This window comes from Bos taurus, chromosome 15 (genome assembly GCF_002263795.3).
Source record: "Bos taurus isolate L1 Dominette 01449 registration number 42190680 breed Hereford chromosome 15, ARS-UCD2.0, whole genome shotgun sequence".
In the NCBI taxonomy this organism is placed as follows: Eukaryota; Metazoa; Chordata; class Mammalia; order Artiodactyla; family Bovidae; genus Bos; species Bos taurus.
The window spans coordinates 40,438,995-40,457,336 of record NC_037342.1 but is presented as its reverse complement, the minus strand read 5'-3'; the positions used below and the strand labels follow the sequence as shown (position 1 = coordinate 40,457,336).

Sequence of the window (18,342 nt, the reverse complement as noted above, 5' to 3'; positions counted from 1 at the left end):
GAGTCAAGTTCATCTTGGCCCAGCCCTGCCAAGTGCCCGGCATTCACACACATGCTCTTTCATTCTTGCCACAGCTCCACGAGGTAGGCACCATTTATTCCCATTTCACTAAATGAGGACACTGAGCTCAGAAGTTGAGGGCTTTGTGTCCCATCTTAGAACCGTTAGTGGTAAAGCTCGGTCCTAACCCTCCTGATCTGGGGAAATGGGGAACAGGTCTCCCCATGTAGCCGCTCCAGGCCCTCTAGAGAGGGGAGTCTTGGGAAGGTCAGCTTCGGTGCAGCTGGCTTGTTTTCTTAGTGTGAAGGTCCCCCAGCTGGGGCTCAGAAGACCTTAGCAGAGTCCTGGATCTTGCACTGATTTCTAAGTGGCCTTGGATAGATCCCTAAGGCCTCTAGGATTCATTCTCCCTATCTGTGAACTGAGCAAGCTGAACTCCTGAAGACCACATGTAGTTGTGAGTCACCCTGCTGATCTCTCTCTTCTCCATCTGCAGAGTGCCTGCTGCCGGCTGCAGGCTAGTGAGGCCTCTCCTGGGATGCTGGGTGCTGTTTGCATGTGTGTGTGGAGCCCTCTCCCACCTCCAGCTCGTTCGTGTTTTCCTTCTTGGTGCTAATGGCCTCTCCCTTTGTCTCTGTCTCCTTTATCTCTGCTCTTGGGTAGCTGACAGTAGGGAAAGTATCCAGCGGAATAGGGGCTGCAGCTGAAGTTCTGGTCAATCTGTACTTGAATGATCACAGACCTAAGACTCAGGCCACCTCTCCAGACCTGGTAAGGATGCACACCCTTCCGCCTTCACCCACAGACACCGCCTCTGGCCTCCCAGGGAGGGTGCCTGGGATGCGGAGAGGATGGCCTGGCCCCCTTCTCATGGGACAAGGGGCTGAGAACAGGCCAGGTCAGAGCAGAGGTTAGTGGGGGGGCTGTGTTTCCTTGTAGACGAACCTCAGTCGTCCCCCTTGTGGGTCATTTCAGAAAGCAGAGCATCTTCCCTGCTAGCTGGGGCTCTGGAGAACTCAGGGAAAAAGTCAGGGGAGGCTATCTACAGAGATGGATAACCCTCACTACCAATGTTTAGCATCCAGTATAGATTGGATTAGGAAGTAATGGGGAAAACATCCCTTTCCTCTGAATTCCCTCCTTCTCTGGATGACTCTGCTCACTATCACCACCACAGTTTGAGCTCTTTCAGTGTCCTTTTGGCACATTACCCTGGAATCACCCAGGGGTGCCCCTCCTGCCCTGGGCCTCGCCCTCCCCTTTTGCATTGAAGAAGTTGATTGGCAGCCTGATGCCCCTTTCCTGCGTTCTCTTGAACAGTTTTCATGCCATTAGCCTTCCCTGCCTGACTTGTGTCACTGCAAGGGGACAAGGATGGCTAAGACATTCTTTCAGTGACCTCGCTCTAGACCCAGGCAACACTTAACCCCTGACTCAGATTCCTGGAGATGGCATCCCTGGGCAGGCATGTTTGTGAGGGACACCTGCTCTTTCAGACAAGGAAATGTCACTCCCACTATGAAACCAGAGTGTCCAGCAGCCTGCCTGGGAGTACAGTCAATGCCGCCCTGGCAGGGCTGGGGTCTGCGTACCTTCCCACCCTCACTCTTTGCAGCGGTGCCCCCAGTGACAAATGCAGCACATAGCCTGTGAGGCCCCACAAGGCAGGCTGGCATCTCTACATGCCCAGCCTTGCGTTTGAAGATGCAGTGTACACCCTAACACGCTGTTCTTCTCTTCCGATGCCCTGTGCCTGCCAGGAGTCCGTTCGGAAGACGTTTCCCCTGAACGTGGGTGGCAGCGACACCTGTTACTTCTGCAAGAAGCGCGTGTACGTCATGGAGCGGCTGAGCGCGGAGGGCCGCTTCTTCCACCGGGAGTGTTTCCGCTGCAGCGTCTGCGCCACCACCTTGCACCTGGCCACCTACGCCTTCGACGTTGACGAAGGTAACCTCCAGGGGCCAGGGCAGCACTTGTCTCTGGCCTGGGCTCCTGACTCTGGAGGCTCTGGGACAGCCACCACTTCCCAGAGAGTAGTGGTATCATCAGAAAAGCAGTTTAGGGAGCAGGGATCCCCTGCTAAGGGGAGAGGCTGCCTGTGGTGGGCAGGGGTCCTGAGGAAAGGGGAGCTGTCAGCATAGGGGCTGCACATGCGTAGGGAGCACCTACCAGGCGCCGCGTGCTTTATGGACATTTTCTCACTCAGTCTCACCACCTTCAGTTGCCCCTGTGTGGTCAAGAAAATCGAACCTGGTAACTTATGTCACATGCTTGGCACCACACCTGACATGTGATAGGGGTTCAATTTGTTGTTATTCGGTTGCTAAGTCGTGTCCGACTCTTTGCGACCCCATGGACTGCAGCACGCCAGGTTTCCCTGTCCTTCACCATCTCCCAGAGCTTGCTCAAACTCATGTCCATTGAGTCAGTGATGCCTTTGACCATCTCATCCTCTGTTGCCTCCTTCTCCTCCTGCCCTCCATCTTTCCCAGCATCAGGGTCTTTCCCAGTGAAAAGGAGAGGAGGGTTCCATAAATGATGTCATATTCATGTTATTATGAATGAAGCATGTATTGTAGGAATGACCATAACTGTAACATGCCCTCTGCTGAGTGGGCTACCAGAGTCATCAGTGAAGGAGTCTCTTTCATTGGAATGAGTGATTCATTTCTAACCTTCAGCACTTGATGTTTGTGCTATCATATAATGACAAAGCTTGTGATTCCATACCCTAAAACTAACTGCCTGGGCTTACATCCAGAGTATGCCACTTCCAGCATATGGCATATGTATGCCACATGCAAATAACCTCTTACCTGACCTCTGGGTCCCTCAGTTTCCTTATTTATAAAATGAGGATAATAGTACTTTGCTCATAAGGTGATCACTGATTTACCTCATGGGAAGGATTTAAGATAGTGCCTGGTATATTGAGTCCTACTCAAGACTTCACTGTTGTATCATTATTCCCATCACTGTTGTCACTGCGGTAACAGTGGCGCAAAGCAGGGTTTTCTGGAAGGCACCCAGTATCCTGGGCAGTGGCCTGTGGCCCAGTGTGTGGCTCACTGGGTTTTTCTGCCACCATCTGTTCAGTGCTGTTCCTACCCCCAGGGGTCCCAGAAGCAAGAGGAACTGCAAACAGAGTTGCTATTCCAGGCTGTCCATTTTGCTGCCTGGCAACTGGCCTTGGGAAGAGACTTGGCCTCAGGGATTATCTGAGGGTTTCTGCCCCATTCCCGGGAGCGTTCCCCCCGTTCCCCACCACCGTTGCTGCGGCTGGTGGCCTCCTCTCAGCGCCTCTTCTTTCAGGCAAGTGACGGAAACTGTTTCTCACGTTTGCGCCTTCCTGGGCTTGTTTCCCTTAGTGGTGTTTCTCTGACCAAATGGTGGCAGGCACTTGGCTCAGGCTCTGCTGTGGCTCTGGTTTACAGGAGAAAAACCTCTGAGTGTCTGTGTGTTTCTTTTTACAGGCAAGTTTTTCTGCAAGCCTCATTTCATTCACTGTAAGACCAACAGCCAGCAACGGAAGAGACGGGCAGAGTTGAAGCAACAAAAAGAGGTAAGTTTTATCTTGAAAATGGTGGTGAAATGGGAAAGTTCCCTGGTAGGAGGAGGTTGTCAAGAGTTCCTGCAGGTTAGGCCAATGTTTCTACCTTTGGGGGGCTTGAGACTCAGGTGAAGAGGGCTCTGCTCCCTGGCAGGAAGGTCCCTGTGTCTCAGTCTATTCAGCTGGCCTCTGGGATGTGAGCTATTCCAGAGGTCAGCTCCCAGAGCAATGACTGCTGCTTCTCATGAGAAGCCCAGAAGAGCTTTCCTATGTGCCAGGGATGGGGCTAAATGCTTAGCCATGCAAAAGCCACGTAGCCCCCAGGGCCTGGGGCCCCAGTGGCCACAGAGCACTGTGAGCAGGGATCCCTGGTATAGGGCCAACCCTCTGTGGTTTCCAAGTCCTTTCCCCAGGCTCTTGGGGAAAGTGACTGGCCTGTTTAATTTGCGAGTGGGTTGTGATAGCACCCTCCCTGCCCCCACCCATGGTAGCTCTTAGCCAGCATCTTCTTTACGGCTTGATTAATCACCCATCTCCAGCAAGACCAACAACTTCAGCTTTTTTCTGATTTCACAAGTAATATGGGCTTCCCAGGTGGCTTAAGTGGTAAAGAATCCGCCTGTCAATGCAGGAGACACAGGTTCAATCCCTGGGTTGGAAAGATCCCTTGGAGGAGGAAATGGTAACCCACTCCCGGATTCTTGCCTGAAATATCCCATAGACAGAGGAGCCAGGCAGGCTACAGTCCATGGGGTCGCAAAGAGTTGTATACAGCTGAGTGAGTGAGCGGTCACAGGCACACACACACACAGTAGAAAAACGGCTAAGTAACTGAAAGTCTATAAACAAGTAAAGTGAAATAACCCACCATCACTCTATCCTGAGAAAATCATAATTAACATTTTGGAACATTTCTTTGTAGACTTTTTCCTATATGAAAAAGTTGACCCTTGAACAGTGTGGGAGTTAGAGCCTTTGACTCTCTGCAGGTTCAAAAATTTGTGTATAATTTAAAGCCAATCTTTCATATTGATGGTTCCTCCATATCCATAGATTCAACCATCCATGGATTAGGTAGAGGTGTAGTATTCATTATTGAAAAATTTGCATTCAAGTGGCCCCATGCGGTTCAAACCCACATTGTTCAAGGGTCAGCTGTATATTTTCACCCAGTTGGAATCCTACCTTGCAGTTTCATAGCCTTCTTTTTTCACTAACAGTATAACAGTTTCCCATTAAGAATTCTTTTGGAGCCTGATCTTTGATACTTGTAAAAGATGACTGATAATTTATTTGCATCCTATATTGTTGGACATTACTATTTTTGCCTTATAAACATTTTACAGGGAATGTCTTTGTGCCTGTATCTTTATCCATATTTCAAATTGTTACTTAGGATAAATCATGAGAATGAGATTGCTGAGTCAAAGGGCATGTATGTTTTGAAGGCTCCAGAGGAAACTGATCCCTGTGATCAGTTCCCACCGCCACCCCAGGAAAGTTACACCTGTGTTCAGCCCCCTTCAGCAGTGCACAGGAGGTGCTGAGATTTTGGGGAGGGGGTCCTGGTTGCAAATTGTAGGGTCTGCCAAGTCCTCTCTTTATTGAGTCTTCCTCTGCTTCACTGGAGGAGCCCTCTCTGAGCATTATGGACTCAATACCCTCATCTTGATCTCTTTCTCAGGAGGAGGGGATGTGGAAAGAGCAAGAAGCCGCTAGGCGAGACCCTCCCTCGGAAAGTTCTTGCGCTGCCGCTGCCATCGCCACGCCGGAAGGCAGCCCCCCAGGTATCCCCAATTCCTTCTTTAGGAAGGCACTAAGCTGGCCCCTCAGGCTGCCGTGGGGCCTGCTTCACCTTCCCCGGAGGCTGATTAACTGGATTCAGGGACTCCTACGCGCCACCAGCCTGCATATCAGGGACAATGCTTACAACTACTGCTACACCTACGAGCTCCTGAGCCTCGGGCTGCCCCTGCTCTGGGTGTTCTCCGAGGTCCTGGCTTCCATGTACCGGGAGTCGGAGGAGTCCCTCCAGAGCATCCGCGACTGGCTGCTCAGACGCGTCCCGGCCAAGCTGCACTGAAGCCCAGCCCCACAGTACCGTAACATTTCCCGCGTAGATGGCGGCGTGTTCGGCCAGCTCAGGCGCTGGCCAGGGAGCCCCACGCCCTTGAACCAGTTAGCGCAAAGCCAAAGAATTTCCCGTCGGCCACCTGCACCTAGCCTGGTCACGGTGAACATCTGCTTCAGGCCACCATGACATGAAGGATGTTTTTTTAAATAGCTTTGTACTTTTATACCAAAGCGAGCCATACTTCTAGGTTTACATTTCAATTTTCAACGTTTAATAAGCCAAGAGAAAGCATTTTTTTTTTTTTTTCTATGAGTGTCAGTTTTTTTAAACACGGGTTTGAGGTTTATAACTGGTATTACAAAAACCCCTTCCACTCTGTGGTCTTGAAATAGCCGCTCCCTGTAACGTGAATACTTGGGAGCGAGCATGCAATCTCCTGACAGTGCCTTCTGATTTTGTGCCTGGATACCACTTGTCAACACAGGACAATTGTTGCAACATGAAAGCATAGTAATTTAGAAGGAAAAAAAACAAAACAGAAAGGACGAAAGAGAATTAAATACAGAAGGATATGGCAACATGTAGTTGCCTGTTACCTGTCCTCCCAGGGAGAAGGACTATTTTGCTCCCTTGTTCTGATGTAAAATAGTAGCTTCAAGATGCCCCTGACCCCAGTACCAAATTGCAGCCAAATTATGTAGAACCACAGGATTTCAAGTGAATTGCTACAGACATACGTTTTCCCTTCCCACTAATGAGCATGGCAGCCAAAGCCCATTGGCCCCTGGCCACTCAGAACTCCATCAAACTGATGCAATCCTAAAGAGGAGTCGTGTCAGCTGGTGGCCTTTCAAGCCCTCCTTTTGAGGTCCCCAATCCAGGTTGCAGTCTGAGCCAAGGCCATTCAGGGTCCATAACAGTCAGGCTGAGGGAGGAAACTGCCCTCTCAGGCCATGTCCTTTGGGATGAAGGGTATTTATTAGCACCTGACAGTATTATTTCTGGAAAGCGTGACCTCCCCCGTGAGCATGGCTAGCAGGCATTCTGGCTTCTTAGCCAATCGGCTGCCATGCATATTTGGTCAAACGGTCAGAAACCATTGATTATTGAATTGTCCCAACTGAGGAATGCATCTGATCCAGAGGGAAGCTCCCGTGTCTTGACTAGCAGAGGAGGCTGGGAGTGGAGGCTGTTATTGACTTATGCATAAGAAATATACCTTATTAAGGGCAAAACGGGCCTTGGGCCCACCTACATTCTTCATTCTGGGCATCTGGAGGAGGCCTCAGTCTTCCCAGCTCCACTCTGCCTGGACATGCACGGCTGCTGGGTCTGGCTGAACAGTGGAGATGGCTAATAGAGAAAGACCTTCCACAGAGTTCAGTGTATCTAGAGTTGCTGGGCCCTGCCTGTTACACTAGAAAGATCCTCTAGATTAAGAAAGGATGGAGTCTGGTGGGTTAGGAGCCAGAACTCTTAAGGGCTTTGAGATGCCAAGTTCTCCAGGGTGGGAAGAAGCAGGGAGGCATTTCTATAATATAAACACTTCCCTGAGTCCTTGGGTAAATCAGGGGCATGACTGCGGCCAAGTCCGTGGGAACTGGCGCCTCTGTCTTTGTTGGAACTGTTCTCATCCTATGACTTGCATTGTGTTTTTCCAAATTTTTGCTGATATTTTAGTGTTCTCTGGTGGGAGGAGCCTTTGATTTGTTTCATGTTTGATTCTGAAAGTCATGATGTAAACACATCACAGCTGTGTCATTGTTATTCCCGTCAGCTCAGGGCAGGATGAGATGCTTTGTGGGATGCTCCATGAAGCTAGAGTTAGGATCTCTGAGAATGTCACTTCTGGCCATAAGGAGACTGGTTTGAATTACTCTGGTGAGACAGGGCGTGCCTGTCAGAAGCCTGAGATGTTTGTTCTGAGACGTTGAACCTTCCTGGTGGGGCAGCACCAAAACACAAAAGTAAGTCCTGGGAGCGGGATGTTTCTAAACCTCCATAACGTATTTAAGAACAAATGTGGGATACTAGAGTAAAATCAGGGAAGAGAGGATGTGGGGGGCGGTGGAGACACGGGATTATTTCCAATTGCACGGATCCACCCTTGCAGATAAGTCACTGCTCACTTCCAGAAAGGTTCATCTGTCTTAAGCAAGCCATAACTTGTTTGGGGGAGTTGCTCTTTTTTTTAATGGTTGCCTCGTTTTCAACTCCTGTACCTTTTCATATTGTCCATCAATTTCCTTGTTCCCCCAACTAAATTCTCTCTTCTGTCTCTCTCTCTCTCCAAACCTTACACTGTGGCCATCAGTCCATTTCAGCCTTCCAGTGCTGCACCCACTTCTTGGCTGACACACTTCTGCTCTGAGGTGACTGGTTTTCTTGCCAATTTTCAGAGAGTGGTACTAACCCCTGACCTGCTTTCTGCGCCCCGTCTCCCCCACTGCCCCCGCCGTGGCCTTGGTTGTGCTAACTGCGAGCGTCTTGCCTACTAATGGACTCATTCATTCGGTGGCATGGTTGGTGAACAATGTGGGGTGGTGTTCAGCTCGAAAGCGTTTCTGATTCCATCCCTCTGAGCCGGCTGCCCAGTCCACTCCAGGTGCATGGCCCACCTCCTCTCTATACTCCACGGCCTGCATGCATGCTTTTCTGGTTGCACTTACAAAGCCACTTACCTTCCTGGGAGGATTAACCTGGAATATGAGACTGTGCCATAGAGAGGGCCCTTCACCTTTGAAAAGAACTCTTTCATCTCTCAGCCTCTGAAAAAGCATATGCATACAAGCATCTTCTTCAGTTGCTTTCTAATATGAAGATTATCAATGTTATCAATCCACACCATAGGTGACTCTTTTTGGAAGGATTTAAAAAAAAAAAAAATATTTCTCCCAGGCTTCATCACAAGCTTGGCCCGGACTCTCTATTTTAAACACACGATCACAATTTTTCTAGTGACGCTTTCCTCCCCTGCAGCCTATACTTTCCCTCCCAGGGTTTTGCTTTGACTCTTCTGGTCTCTCTAGGCTCATAAAGCCCCAGAGGATACAGAAGCTTCAGCTAGAGCAGTCATCGTCACAGGCCAAGGGTGCCTTGGAGAGCAGCCCCCTTTCAATGCCCCCAAGCTCTGCTCAGAACACATCCCCCTGCTGACTCTGCCTGGAGCAGCAGCACACTCACATTGCTTTTAAAGAGAAACACCACACCTAGTCCGGTGGGGCTGTTGAAGGCGGCCTCGCAGTCCCGGGCTGCAGGTGCTGGTGTCCTGCATGCGGCCCAGAGCCATGCTGACCTCTCTGCACAGCCCTGCATGCTGCATTTTGCTCCCTTGTTGGTGCAGATCCCAGCCAGGACGAAGTCACGGTTCTTGTCTTATCTTCTCTTGCAGAGTCTCTCCCCTTTATAGAATGTCAACCAAAGAGTGCCCTCCTCCCCCCAGCCTCCTCCTTAGCTAGCCTCCCCCACCTTGTCACCATGCATGTTTGTGACCTTTGGTAATCCTTACAGTGCCACGTGGAACCCTGTATTTTGCACACAGCGAAAAATGTTTAGCTTTATTTATGGTATTTGATGCTGTACATGGAAATAAATATGGTTCTTTATAAAGCTCATTGTTTCCTCTCTTCTTTGCCATGGAAGCTGCTCAAACCTCAAACACAGGGGTTGGTTGAAGGGGTTGGCCTTTCCTGAACTGGCGGGCCTTGCCCTTGTGGTGACATGGGAGCTCTCTGGGGCTGTGCTGGGTACTCTCAGAGGAAATATTACCTGGGGGTAATATTTGGAAAATATCACCCATGCTCTGCAGCCAGGCTTTGGGGGGCTCTTCCTTGAAAACTCACAGTACTTTTCTGCTCTAGGTGCTGGGCATTGCTGGCTGAGGGTCAGGGTGCCCTCAGCTATAAGGAACAGACTGTACTGACAACTGCTTGCACCCATTTGCTGCACACATCCAAGCCACGGACCTGTCAGAGAACTTTACTTAGGAACCTTATTCTAACTTAGGTTCCCGTGCGACAGAGGTTGCTCTTGAAAGTTTTGTGCTAGCCCAGCTGAGTGATGGGTATAAGGTAAGAGGAAGGACTGGACATTGGCTTCAGGATGGCCGTGTGCATGGCAGGTGTATTTATCCAGGGAGGAGAGTCATTTGGGCTGCTAAGAGACCCACTTTGCCCTCAAAGGCTCAGGTCACTCAGTTTCTTAGGCTGCAAGGCTCTGCCCACAGGGCCACTCTGAGGATGTTTCCATGGCAGGCTCTGGCTCAGTTCCACTTGTCTTTAAGGGAAGGATTTGAAGTTTCACTCAACTAGTCTGGACGGTGTCAAAGAAATCTGGTCCCTCGCCTCCCTAGGGTGCGTGCCTTTCTTGGCCAGACTGGATGTGCTGAGCTTCTGACACTGGCATGTAAACTCGTCTATGAACTTCATGAGGGCCTTTATGTCTCTAAAGGGGCACTTCTGAGGCCCTGGGCCTCTGAGCCCAGTTGCTGGTGCCTGGAGCTGCCTGGCATCATGATCAAGTGTTGTTACTCTTACCCAGGTGAGATACTCTTTCTGTTCCCTAAAAGGAAGGGTGTTAGGGACTGAAGTCAGGAGCTGGGTTGGACAAGTGACTTATTCTTTTATTCATTCATCTATTCACGTGTTCATTGAATGCCTGGGCATATTCAGGACCTGGAGATGTAGCCGTGAGCTACACAGAGCACCGCCCCTCCCCGCATCTTGGATTGTGTATAGCTCAGGGTCGTTGTACTAGGCTTGCTTTGTGTAGTTGTGCATGCACTTATTTATTTGTACATGCACACATTGGTTTACTCAGCTAATATTTAGTGAGCATCTACTGTATGTTGAGGGAATGAGACAGACAAAAGTCCTCATTCTCATGGAGCTTACAGTGTGGGTTTGATTTAAAGTTGGGTTAAAGCAACATTTTCCAAAGTGTGACCATAGAACACTAGCTTTGAGAGGTGCTTTGTGAAGAAAGGGCTCCATAGTCCCAGGGTTTGGGAAATGTTTTATACTTACCATGCTGATCCTCCCAAATCTTGGTGATCCACAAGACTCATTAGCACATTCAAGTCTGAGGAGTCCTCCAGTAAGGAAGCCTAATTAACTTTTTTCAACTGGGTTTTCCTATACCTCTTTGAAATGAGTTTTTTGTTTGGGGGGAGTTTTTTGTTTTGCAGATTACATTCTATGTAAGTGTTTATAAAATATTCTTTACCCAGAAACACTGGATGAAAGAAATTAAAATAAAAATGTAAATAATAGAATTAAGTATTGGTCAGATAATGGAGTGGTGACTTTCTAAACTTTAAAATCTCTGATGGAAAAAATCTCAGAGGGGAAACGTGGCACAGATCTGACTTATAAACATTTTTTAAAACTTAATGTGCAAAAAGTAAAAAAATAGTCAATAGGCAGGCAGACCAGGGGAAAATCTGAATTTGATGTGATAACAAAGATGTTCATTGCTGTGGCATTTAGAAAGTTCCTGCAAAGCAGTGGTCTCAGGCACCTTGCCCATGTAGGTAGTATTTGTTGATTAAAGACCCAGTGATAAACGGGCAAAGGCTATGCATGAATAGTTCACAGTCAAGCAAATTTTAAAACACTGAGACAGCAAGCATTTCCAAAAATGTTCTAACCTGGCTTTCAAAGGAATGTAAATTAATCATGCTGTACCCACTAAATAAGTAAAGGAATAGTGAATAGATTTGTAAGAAAAAAATGCAGACTTAATCACTAGTATTAAGTGAAAAGTTAAATGGGGACAATCTTTTCTGGAAAGCAATATGGTAACGATTATTAAGACCCAAAAAAAGGGATTCTGACCTCTGGGCCCAGAAATCCCACCCCAGGAACTGATCCTAAAGAAATAATCCGGCCAGAGAAAGGAAGTCCCTGCAACCTGAATACGGAGTAGGGTAAGTGAGTCAAGTGAAGTGGGTGAGCATGGGCTGCTCTCCTCTATTTCTGTGAACTCATTTGCTTTCAGGGCTTTTCCTTTAATCCCTTAAATAAGTAAAAGAAGCAACTGGTACTTTCACTGCCCAAGGCCAGTGTTTCCAAGGAGTCGAAGAGTTCCTGTGTGGTACCTCATTAGCTCTTTACCTCCTTGGGTTGATACTGAAGCTAGAGGCGCCCTAGAGCAGGATCTTCAACTATTAAGCATCTTCACCTGTCCAAGGCTCAGGCCAGGAATCTGGTGCTGCTCACAGGAAAGGCCTTGGCATAGAGCAAGGCCTTGGACTTGGCTGAAGGCCCAGCTCTGACCCCAACACTTTGTACTGACTCAGAAGCACTGGGCAAGTCCCTTCTGTGAATGGAGCTAGCAATGCCTCTGGCTGAGGGTTTTGTGAAGGCGGAGTCTGTGAGCGTGCCCAGCAAGGGCTCTTGCTGAGTTATAGGGTGAACTTTCCTGGTTTCATGCAGCAGAGAGTGTCCTGAGGGAGGCATTCTGGGTCAGAGAGACTCAGAGTCTGATAGGACTTCTGAGAACTAAACGGGTCTCGGTTCACATGGGGTGGCAACACCTATTGCTCTCTAGTCTTCCAGTCCCCCAGCTCTCTGGAAGGTAACTCGTTCTTCCCTTTGGACATTCTGGCCTCAGTTTGATCCCCTCTCTCCCACCACCTGCATTTTAGTTTTGCTGTAGTGAGTGTCTTGAGTCTCAGCAGAGGAGCTGTCTCCAGCTCTGCCGTGGGCTGCCTGCTCACCATCTCCACTTCGCTCTCTGCACAAGAGTCTCCAACTTAGATGTCCACCTCTGATCTTCCCCTGAGCCAGACTCCACCCTTGGCCTTCACAGTCTCCAGAAATGGCAGTTCTGTTCTTCTTGTTGCTCAGCTCAGAGCCTTGGTTAGAGTCATTCTTGGCTCTTCTTTTCTTGGTCCTGCATCCAGTCCGCTAGTGAATTCCAAGTACAGCCAGACTCTGTCTGCATCTCACCACCTCCACGCTACTGCCTGGTCCCAACCACTATTATTTCTTCCCACGTTTTTCCGGCGACCTCCTACAAGCCCTTCTTATAGAGAGCTCTCCCTATGCCATTCAACCTATTTTCAACCCAACAGCTGGAGTAATTCTGTTAGAACTTAAATCTGATCTCTCCTCTGCTCAAAACTCCAATGGCTGCCCAGCTCAGAGGCATATGGTGGAGTCAGACAGTTCTGTACAGTCTGGCCCCTGTTACTCTGACCTGCTCCGCCTTATATGCTGTGTCCCAGCCACGCTGGCCTCTGCCATGCGGCATTTGCACTGGCTCTTCTCTCTGCCAGGAACACGGTTTCCTGGTATCCATATGACTGATGTCTTTGTTTCCGTGTCTCCCTCCCTGTGAGGTCCACCTTTAATACCACGACCTGCACCCCCAGCTCTCCTGATCCCCCTACCATTTATTTTTTCCGTCATACTTATCACCTCCAACTGTATTATATAAGTCACTTACTACCTGTATGTATTGTTTATGTTTTCCTTCTTATTGAACATAAGCTCCTCAAGGGTGGGAGTCTTTGTTTCTTTGGAACAATCGTATACACCCATCAGGTAGACCAGTGCTTGGCACATAGCGGACCCTCGATAAATATTTGTGGAATAAATAAAGGTCCTGCCTTCCAGCCTGGACCTCTGACTCCTCTGACTAGGGAGCCTGTGGCCATCTGGGGCCTGAGATGGTCTTACTGGTGTCAGGTCACAGGAGCAGAGAGAACCCGTGAGAGCAGTAGGCATTGTGTCTTGCTACCTCTGCAGAGTCTTTGGATTGACTGGGAGAAGGGAGTTTTGGTTTAGCTTCCATTTTGCCTCCAAGGGATATAATCTGCACACAGCCTCTCTTGGCTGCGTGTCAGAGCAAGTATGTCGGAAGCTGGAGGCCCAAGGTTGGCCAGCATGGGCAGGAGAAGGAAGAAGAGAAGAGTCAAAATCTCTTGACTCCAAAGCTTGGACTCCAAAGTCCAAGATCTCTTGATCTCCAAGATCTCCAAAGCTGGCACTGTGAGCCAAACACAAGTAGGAAAGTCAGCTTCCTCTCTGCCTTCGGGCCAATACACTGTTGGAAAGACACCTCATGTACCATTCCTTCCTCCCAGCCCTGATGGAGGAGGCCTTGCTGCTCGGAGGGCTCAGGCCAATCTGGGGGCCCATCTGTAGCTGGTGTTTTCATGGTGTGTCTGGGCAGAGGGCTCTGTGAGATGAGCAGATCAGCTCTGCCGAGGGCTGTGAGCAAAGGAAGGGCTGGGTCCTCCTTCTGGTTGGCTTTTAGTTTACTTGAGTTGGTTTCTGCACAGAAGTTGCTGCTAAAGCCAAGCAGGCTCCTTGGAGGAAGACTGCTCACACTGATTCAAAGCAGGAGAGGGTGAGCCCGAGCACACATGTCTGCACACAAACATGCCCCATGGTCAGCCTGGGGACGCCTGATGAGAATGCCACTGGGCAGGAGAGCCATGCCCCAGCATGGCAGGTGGGCCCAGGGCCACCCATCAGTGTACTCATCCCCTGAAAGCCCCTGGAAACTGGGATTCCTAGTAGCATACTCTCCTCCAGGATGGCAACCGTGCTGTCTTTAGACACCTGTGCCTGTGTCTTTGAAAGGGACATGCACTGCAAAGGCCCTTGGTACTAGACGGACAGATCCCTCCTAGGGCAGTTGGGTGGAGGGAATGCTGGACACAGGCTCCTTCCCAGGGCCCTCGCCCATCCTGCTGGGGGCCTGTCAGTGTCCCCTCACTTATCACAGTCCAGGAGACTGCACTACACTTAGTACCCTGGACAGCTGCCTGTTTGCTCTCAGGCGCACTCCTTGTCTTTCCCCTGCTCTGCTCTGTATTAGAGGTGTGAGTGAGTGAGTGAAGTCATTCAGTCGTGTCCAACTCTTTGCGAGTCCATGGACTGTAACCCACCAGGCTCCTCAATCCATGGAATTTTCCAAGCAAGAATACTGGAGTGGGTTGCCATTTCCTTCTCCAGAGGATCTTCCCAACCCAGGGATTGAACCCAGGTCTCCCACATTGCAGGCAGACGCTTTACCATAGAGGTGTAACCCCTGCAAACTACGTCTCCCAAGCTCCTTTGCAACTGGTTTCCTATTAAGTTTGACTGTGGAGACATTACTAGTGAGGGATTGGAGGGTAGGATCAAGGGAGAAGCCAGGGTATTCCTCCATCACTCTGCATCCCAGGCAGTGCTGTCTACTTCCTATGGTACCCACCACCTAATGTGTGGCCCTGGCCTCTGGGCTCATAGCACCAGCTCCTCCCAGAGTCCCCCTCGCCAGTAGCTTCCTATTATTACTCATCTGTGCATTGCCTTGTCATCCCTATTTGACTTTTCCGTCAAATAACTCAAAAAAACTTTGACCAATCATTATTCGTTTCCTTTATTAACTTTACTCTGTTGAACTCCCTGACTTGGGTTCTATTTTCTTGACTGATAAACTTTCATTGCTCTTGTTAAACTTCTCTCTTCCAAGAGAACAATGGGCAAGAGAGCAGAGGGAGCTTTTACAAGCCCAGAGCCAAAAGTGGCTCTGGCAGTTAGGAGCTGTGTGACCTTGGACCAGTGAGATAACATCTCTGAGTTTCAGTTTCCTAATCTGTAAAACAGGCTTAATGACAGTACCCAGGAGAACCTGTTGCTTCGTTTTCTTCCTGGGTTCTGGAGGAGAATGGAGGGTCTCCAGACTTGGGGAGAAAATGGGAACAAGTTTGCCAGCAGAAAGAGGGGCAAGGCCTGGAGGGGCCTGGCCACAAAAGAGCCTCAGGACTTGGCTGCTTGGGGCCAAGTGAGGATAGACATTTCCCTGGACACTGTCTGCCTCTGCCTCTGGAGACTCCTCTTTCTCCAGGGAGCAGGTGTCTGGCCTGAGCAATGGGAGGAGACTGAGATGTTCAGCTCTGAGCAGATTTCCTTCCCTCCCGGAGGCTGGGGCGGCTGCCCTGGGAAGGGCTGGATCATCCTCACTCTCCACAACCAGACACCTCCTCCCCTGGCAGCTCCCAGCCCCACTGAATTCTCCCTATGAGCACTGATGACTTCAGGCAAAACCTAGGACAAAGAGCAGCTGGGCCTGGGGAAGGCGGCACCAGTGAGCACACCCAGGCCCGTCACTGGGGGCTGGTCACAGACACGCTGCTCTGTGCCAGGGCTGGCCGATCCCACTCACCCTTGGGGTGGCCCTGGTTGAGTTACTCTGGTCTCTGCATTCTGCCACTCATGCAGTGCAGATGACCATAGCATCTTTTCAGGACTGGGGGATATCAGAGAAGATGAATGTAAACTCCTAGACAGGCCTGTGGCCCCAGGTGATGAGTTGGGGCTGCTTTTGTTATTGCTTTTCAATCACTTCTGTTACAAGTACTAGTACCACTAGGACTATCGCTACTGGTCTGGCTGGGGATCCTCAGGGGAATGCGAAGAAGTATCTGCAATAGAAGCTTGAGTGGAAATTTCCTCTTGGGGCAGCGCTGAACCTGAGACCCAGCAGTTGCTGGGCCTTGTGGGGCAGAAGGAAGGGAGGAGCATGTCCTCCTTGTGGGTCTTCTGCCTGCGAGGGGTGGTGACCAGAGGAAGCACCAGCTTCTTTTCCACAAGTCTCTGTGACCAGGTGCTCCCTGGCCCCTGCCCCTCCACTGATACCCAGGCTCTCCTGTGAGAGACACTGGCCCTGACCCTGCTGCACTGGATCTTCATTCAGCCACATCCCCACCCCTTCAGAAGCCAGGGAGCCAGCCTTACTCTGATCTATCCCTCAGCCCTGCCGGCAAAGACAAAACTCTCCAGGAGAGAGGAGGAGGAGGAAAGTAGACCCTGGGTGTTTTTGCAGGTTTGGGCTGGCCTCTGAGATATAGTGGGTGTGTGTGTGCCGCCTGGCACAGCTCACCTCCACTGCCTGCAGCCACCCATGGGGCCAAACTGCTCTCCACTCCCTCTCCCCTCTTCTCCGCCCTGTATGCTCAGCTGATAGGTCTCCTCCAGTCATCACAGCTGCCTCCTCACTGGTATCCCTCTCTCCTCTCTCCTCCTTGTGGGTCCTTCCATCCACCTTACACTCTGTGACCAGAGCTGTCTTTCTTGGAGGCAAATCTGATGATGCCAACTGCCAGCTTCCAGCCCTTCAGTGGTTGCTCCCAGAGCAAAACCCACCCTTCACCTCACCATTCCCGGTCTGGTGTCAATGCAGTCATTTCCCACTGGCTTCTTTTCTCTACACTCTTGCCCTCCAGTCGTGTGGACTTAGTTTCCATTCCTATGCAGGTGGCAGTGCTTTCCCACTTTGTTTTTGCTCCCAGGGGTCTGCCCCCTGGAGCACCACCTCTCCTTTCCCTGTTCAAATCCTACTCATCCTCAAGCCCCATTGAAACGGCGCCTTGTAACCAAAGTCTTCATTTCATGGAAGTTTGACCTCCCTCCACTCACACCTCATCTTGGCCTCACTCTTTTGGGTCTACCTTATAACACAGGTATTTGTGAACAGACCTTTTTCCTGTGGGGCAGAAAGAGGTGCTTTGAGGCAGACCATGGCTGACTCATCTTCAAATCCCCAGTACAACCTGGATCAGAGAAGAGCACAATAGCTTCCGTTGACTATGCAAATAGCTGCTCACACAGCTCACAGGCACACACATCTATACTCACAGTGAACCATGTATAGAGCCAGGTCTCTGCAGCAGCAACTCTGTGTAACAAACCTCCCAAACCTTAGTATCGTGTAATGTCATTTTTTCTTGCTTGTGGGTCTCTGGCTTGGCTGAGTGGCTCTGCTTCAGGCTGCAGGTGTAAAGTTAGCCTGGGATTCCATGGGATCAGCCAGGCTGTAGGCTGGCTCCAGATCTGCCCCATGTGCCACAGTCAGGGACCCTAGGCTAAAAGGGCAGTAGTCACCAGGGACAAGCTCTTCGCATGGCCAGCAAACAGGCGTGCAAGTGGACTAGCCAAACAGCAAGGGCATTGAAAGCTGCAGCTCACATCATGCCCACTGATTTCCGCTGGTCAAAGCAAGGCTCAGGGCCAAGCCTCAGGGCAACTGGACAGAGAAGTTCACCCCACCTCTTTAGTGGGAAGGACTGCAAGGTCATAGGACAAACTACAACTCTGTTACGGGGAGGGACTGAAGAACTGGGGACGCATCCCAGTCCAAACTCATAGAATAACCCCCATGCATATTGGGGCCCATTTGCACTACTGTTCTGCTCACAGACACACAGACTAGGCCTCATCCTCTGATGAAATATACTACTGAGTGCTGGTCTCTTAACCTCTCTGTACACCCGTTTTCTCAGCAGCAAAATGGGGATAATACTTCTTTTCCTAGAATCTTGTGTGACACTTAATAGACTTATTACATGCTAAAATTCTCATAAAAGTACTCAGTAAAAGCTGCTGCTATTATTATTACTACACAGTCAAGTATTCAATTATAACACTTACTCCCCAAATGCATCCCCTCCATCTACAGCCTCACCAATGCAGAAGGGTGCATACATGTCCTCACAAGCAAGCATGGACTGTACCAGGGCTTACAAACCAGTGACCACCTGGCTGCATCTGCTTGTAAACATGTGTTATTGGACCTGTACAATATTTTAAAATGTGCGGCTTTGCACATAAAACTCAAAATGAATTATCTTCACAGATGGTCAATAGAATTAGGAAGTAGATAACATTTCCCAGAAAGAGCGTGTGGGTGAAAAAAATGAGAAGGCCTAGGTGGAAGCATGAAG

General features: G+C 49.8%; 1 protein-coding gene across 11 annotated transcripts in view; it reads left to right on the top strand.

Annotated features, from left to right (window-relative positions):
* Positions 1-18,342, top strand: part of MICAL2 (microtubule associated monooxygenase, calponin and LIM domain containing 2) — a 241,555-nt gene that overhangs the window by 147,177 nt on the left and 76,036 nt on the right. For 3 of the 11 annotated variants that reach the window (XM_010812542.4, XM_010812541.4, XM_010812538.4), the window contains 4 exons: positions 664-771; positions 1,761-1,947; positions 3,474-3,562; positions 5,235-5,337. In XM_010812542.4, coding sequence (XP_010810844.2) covers positions 664-771; positions 1,761-1,947; positions 3,474-3,562; positions 5,235-5,337 — 487 coding nt within the window. Of the gene's footprint in view, positions 1-663; positions 772-1,760; positions 1,948-3,473; positions 3,563-5,234; positions 9,234-18,342 lie in introns of those variants that run through there. The other 8 variants (XM_005216092.5, XM_002693051.7, XM_010812547.4 and 5 more) reach the window with 4 other exon arrangements.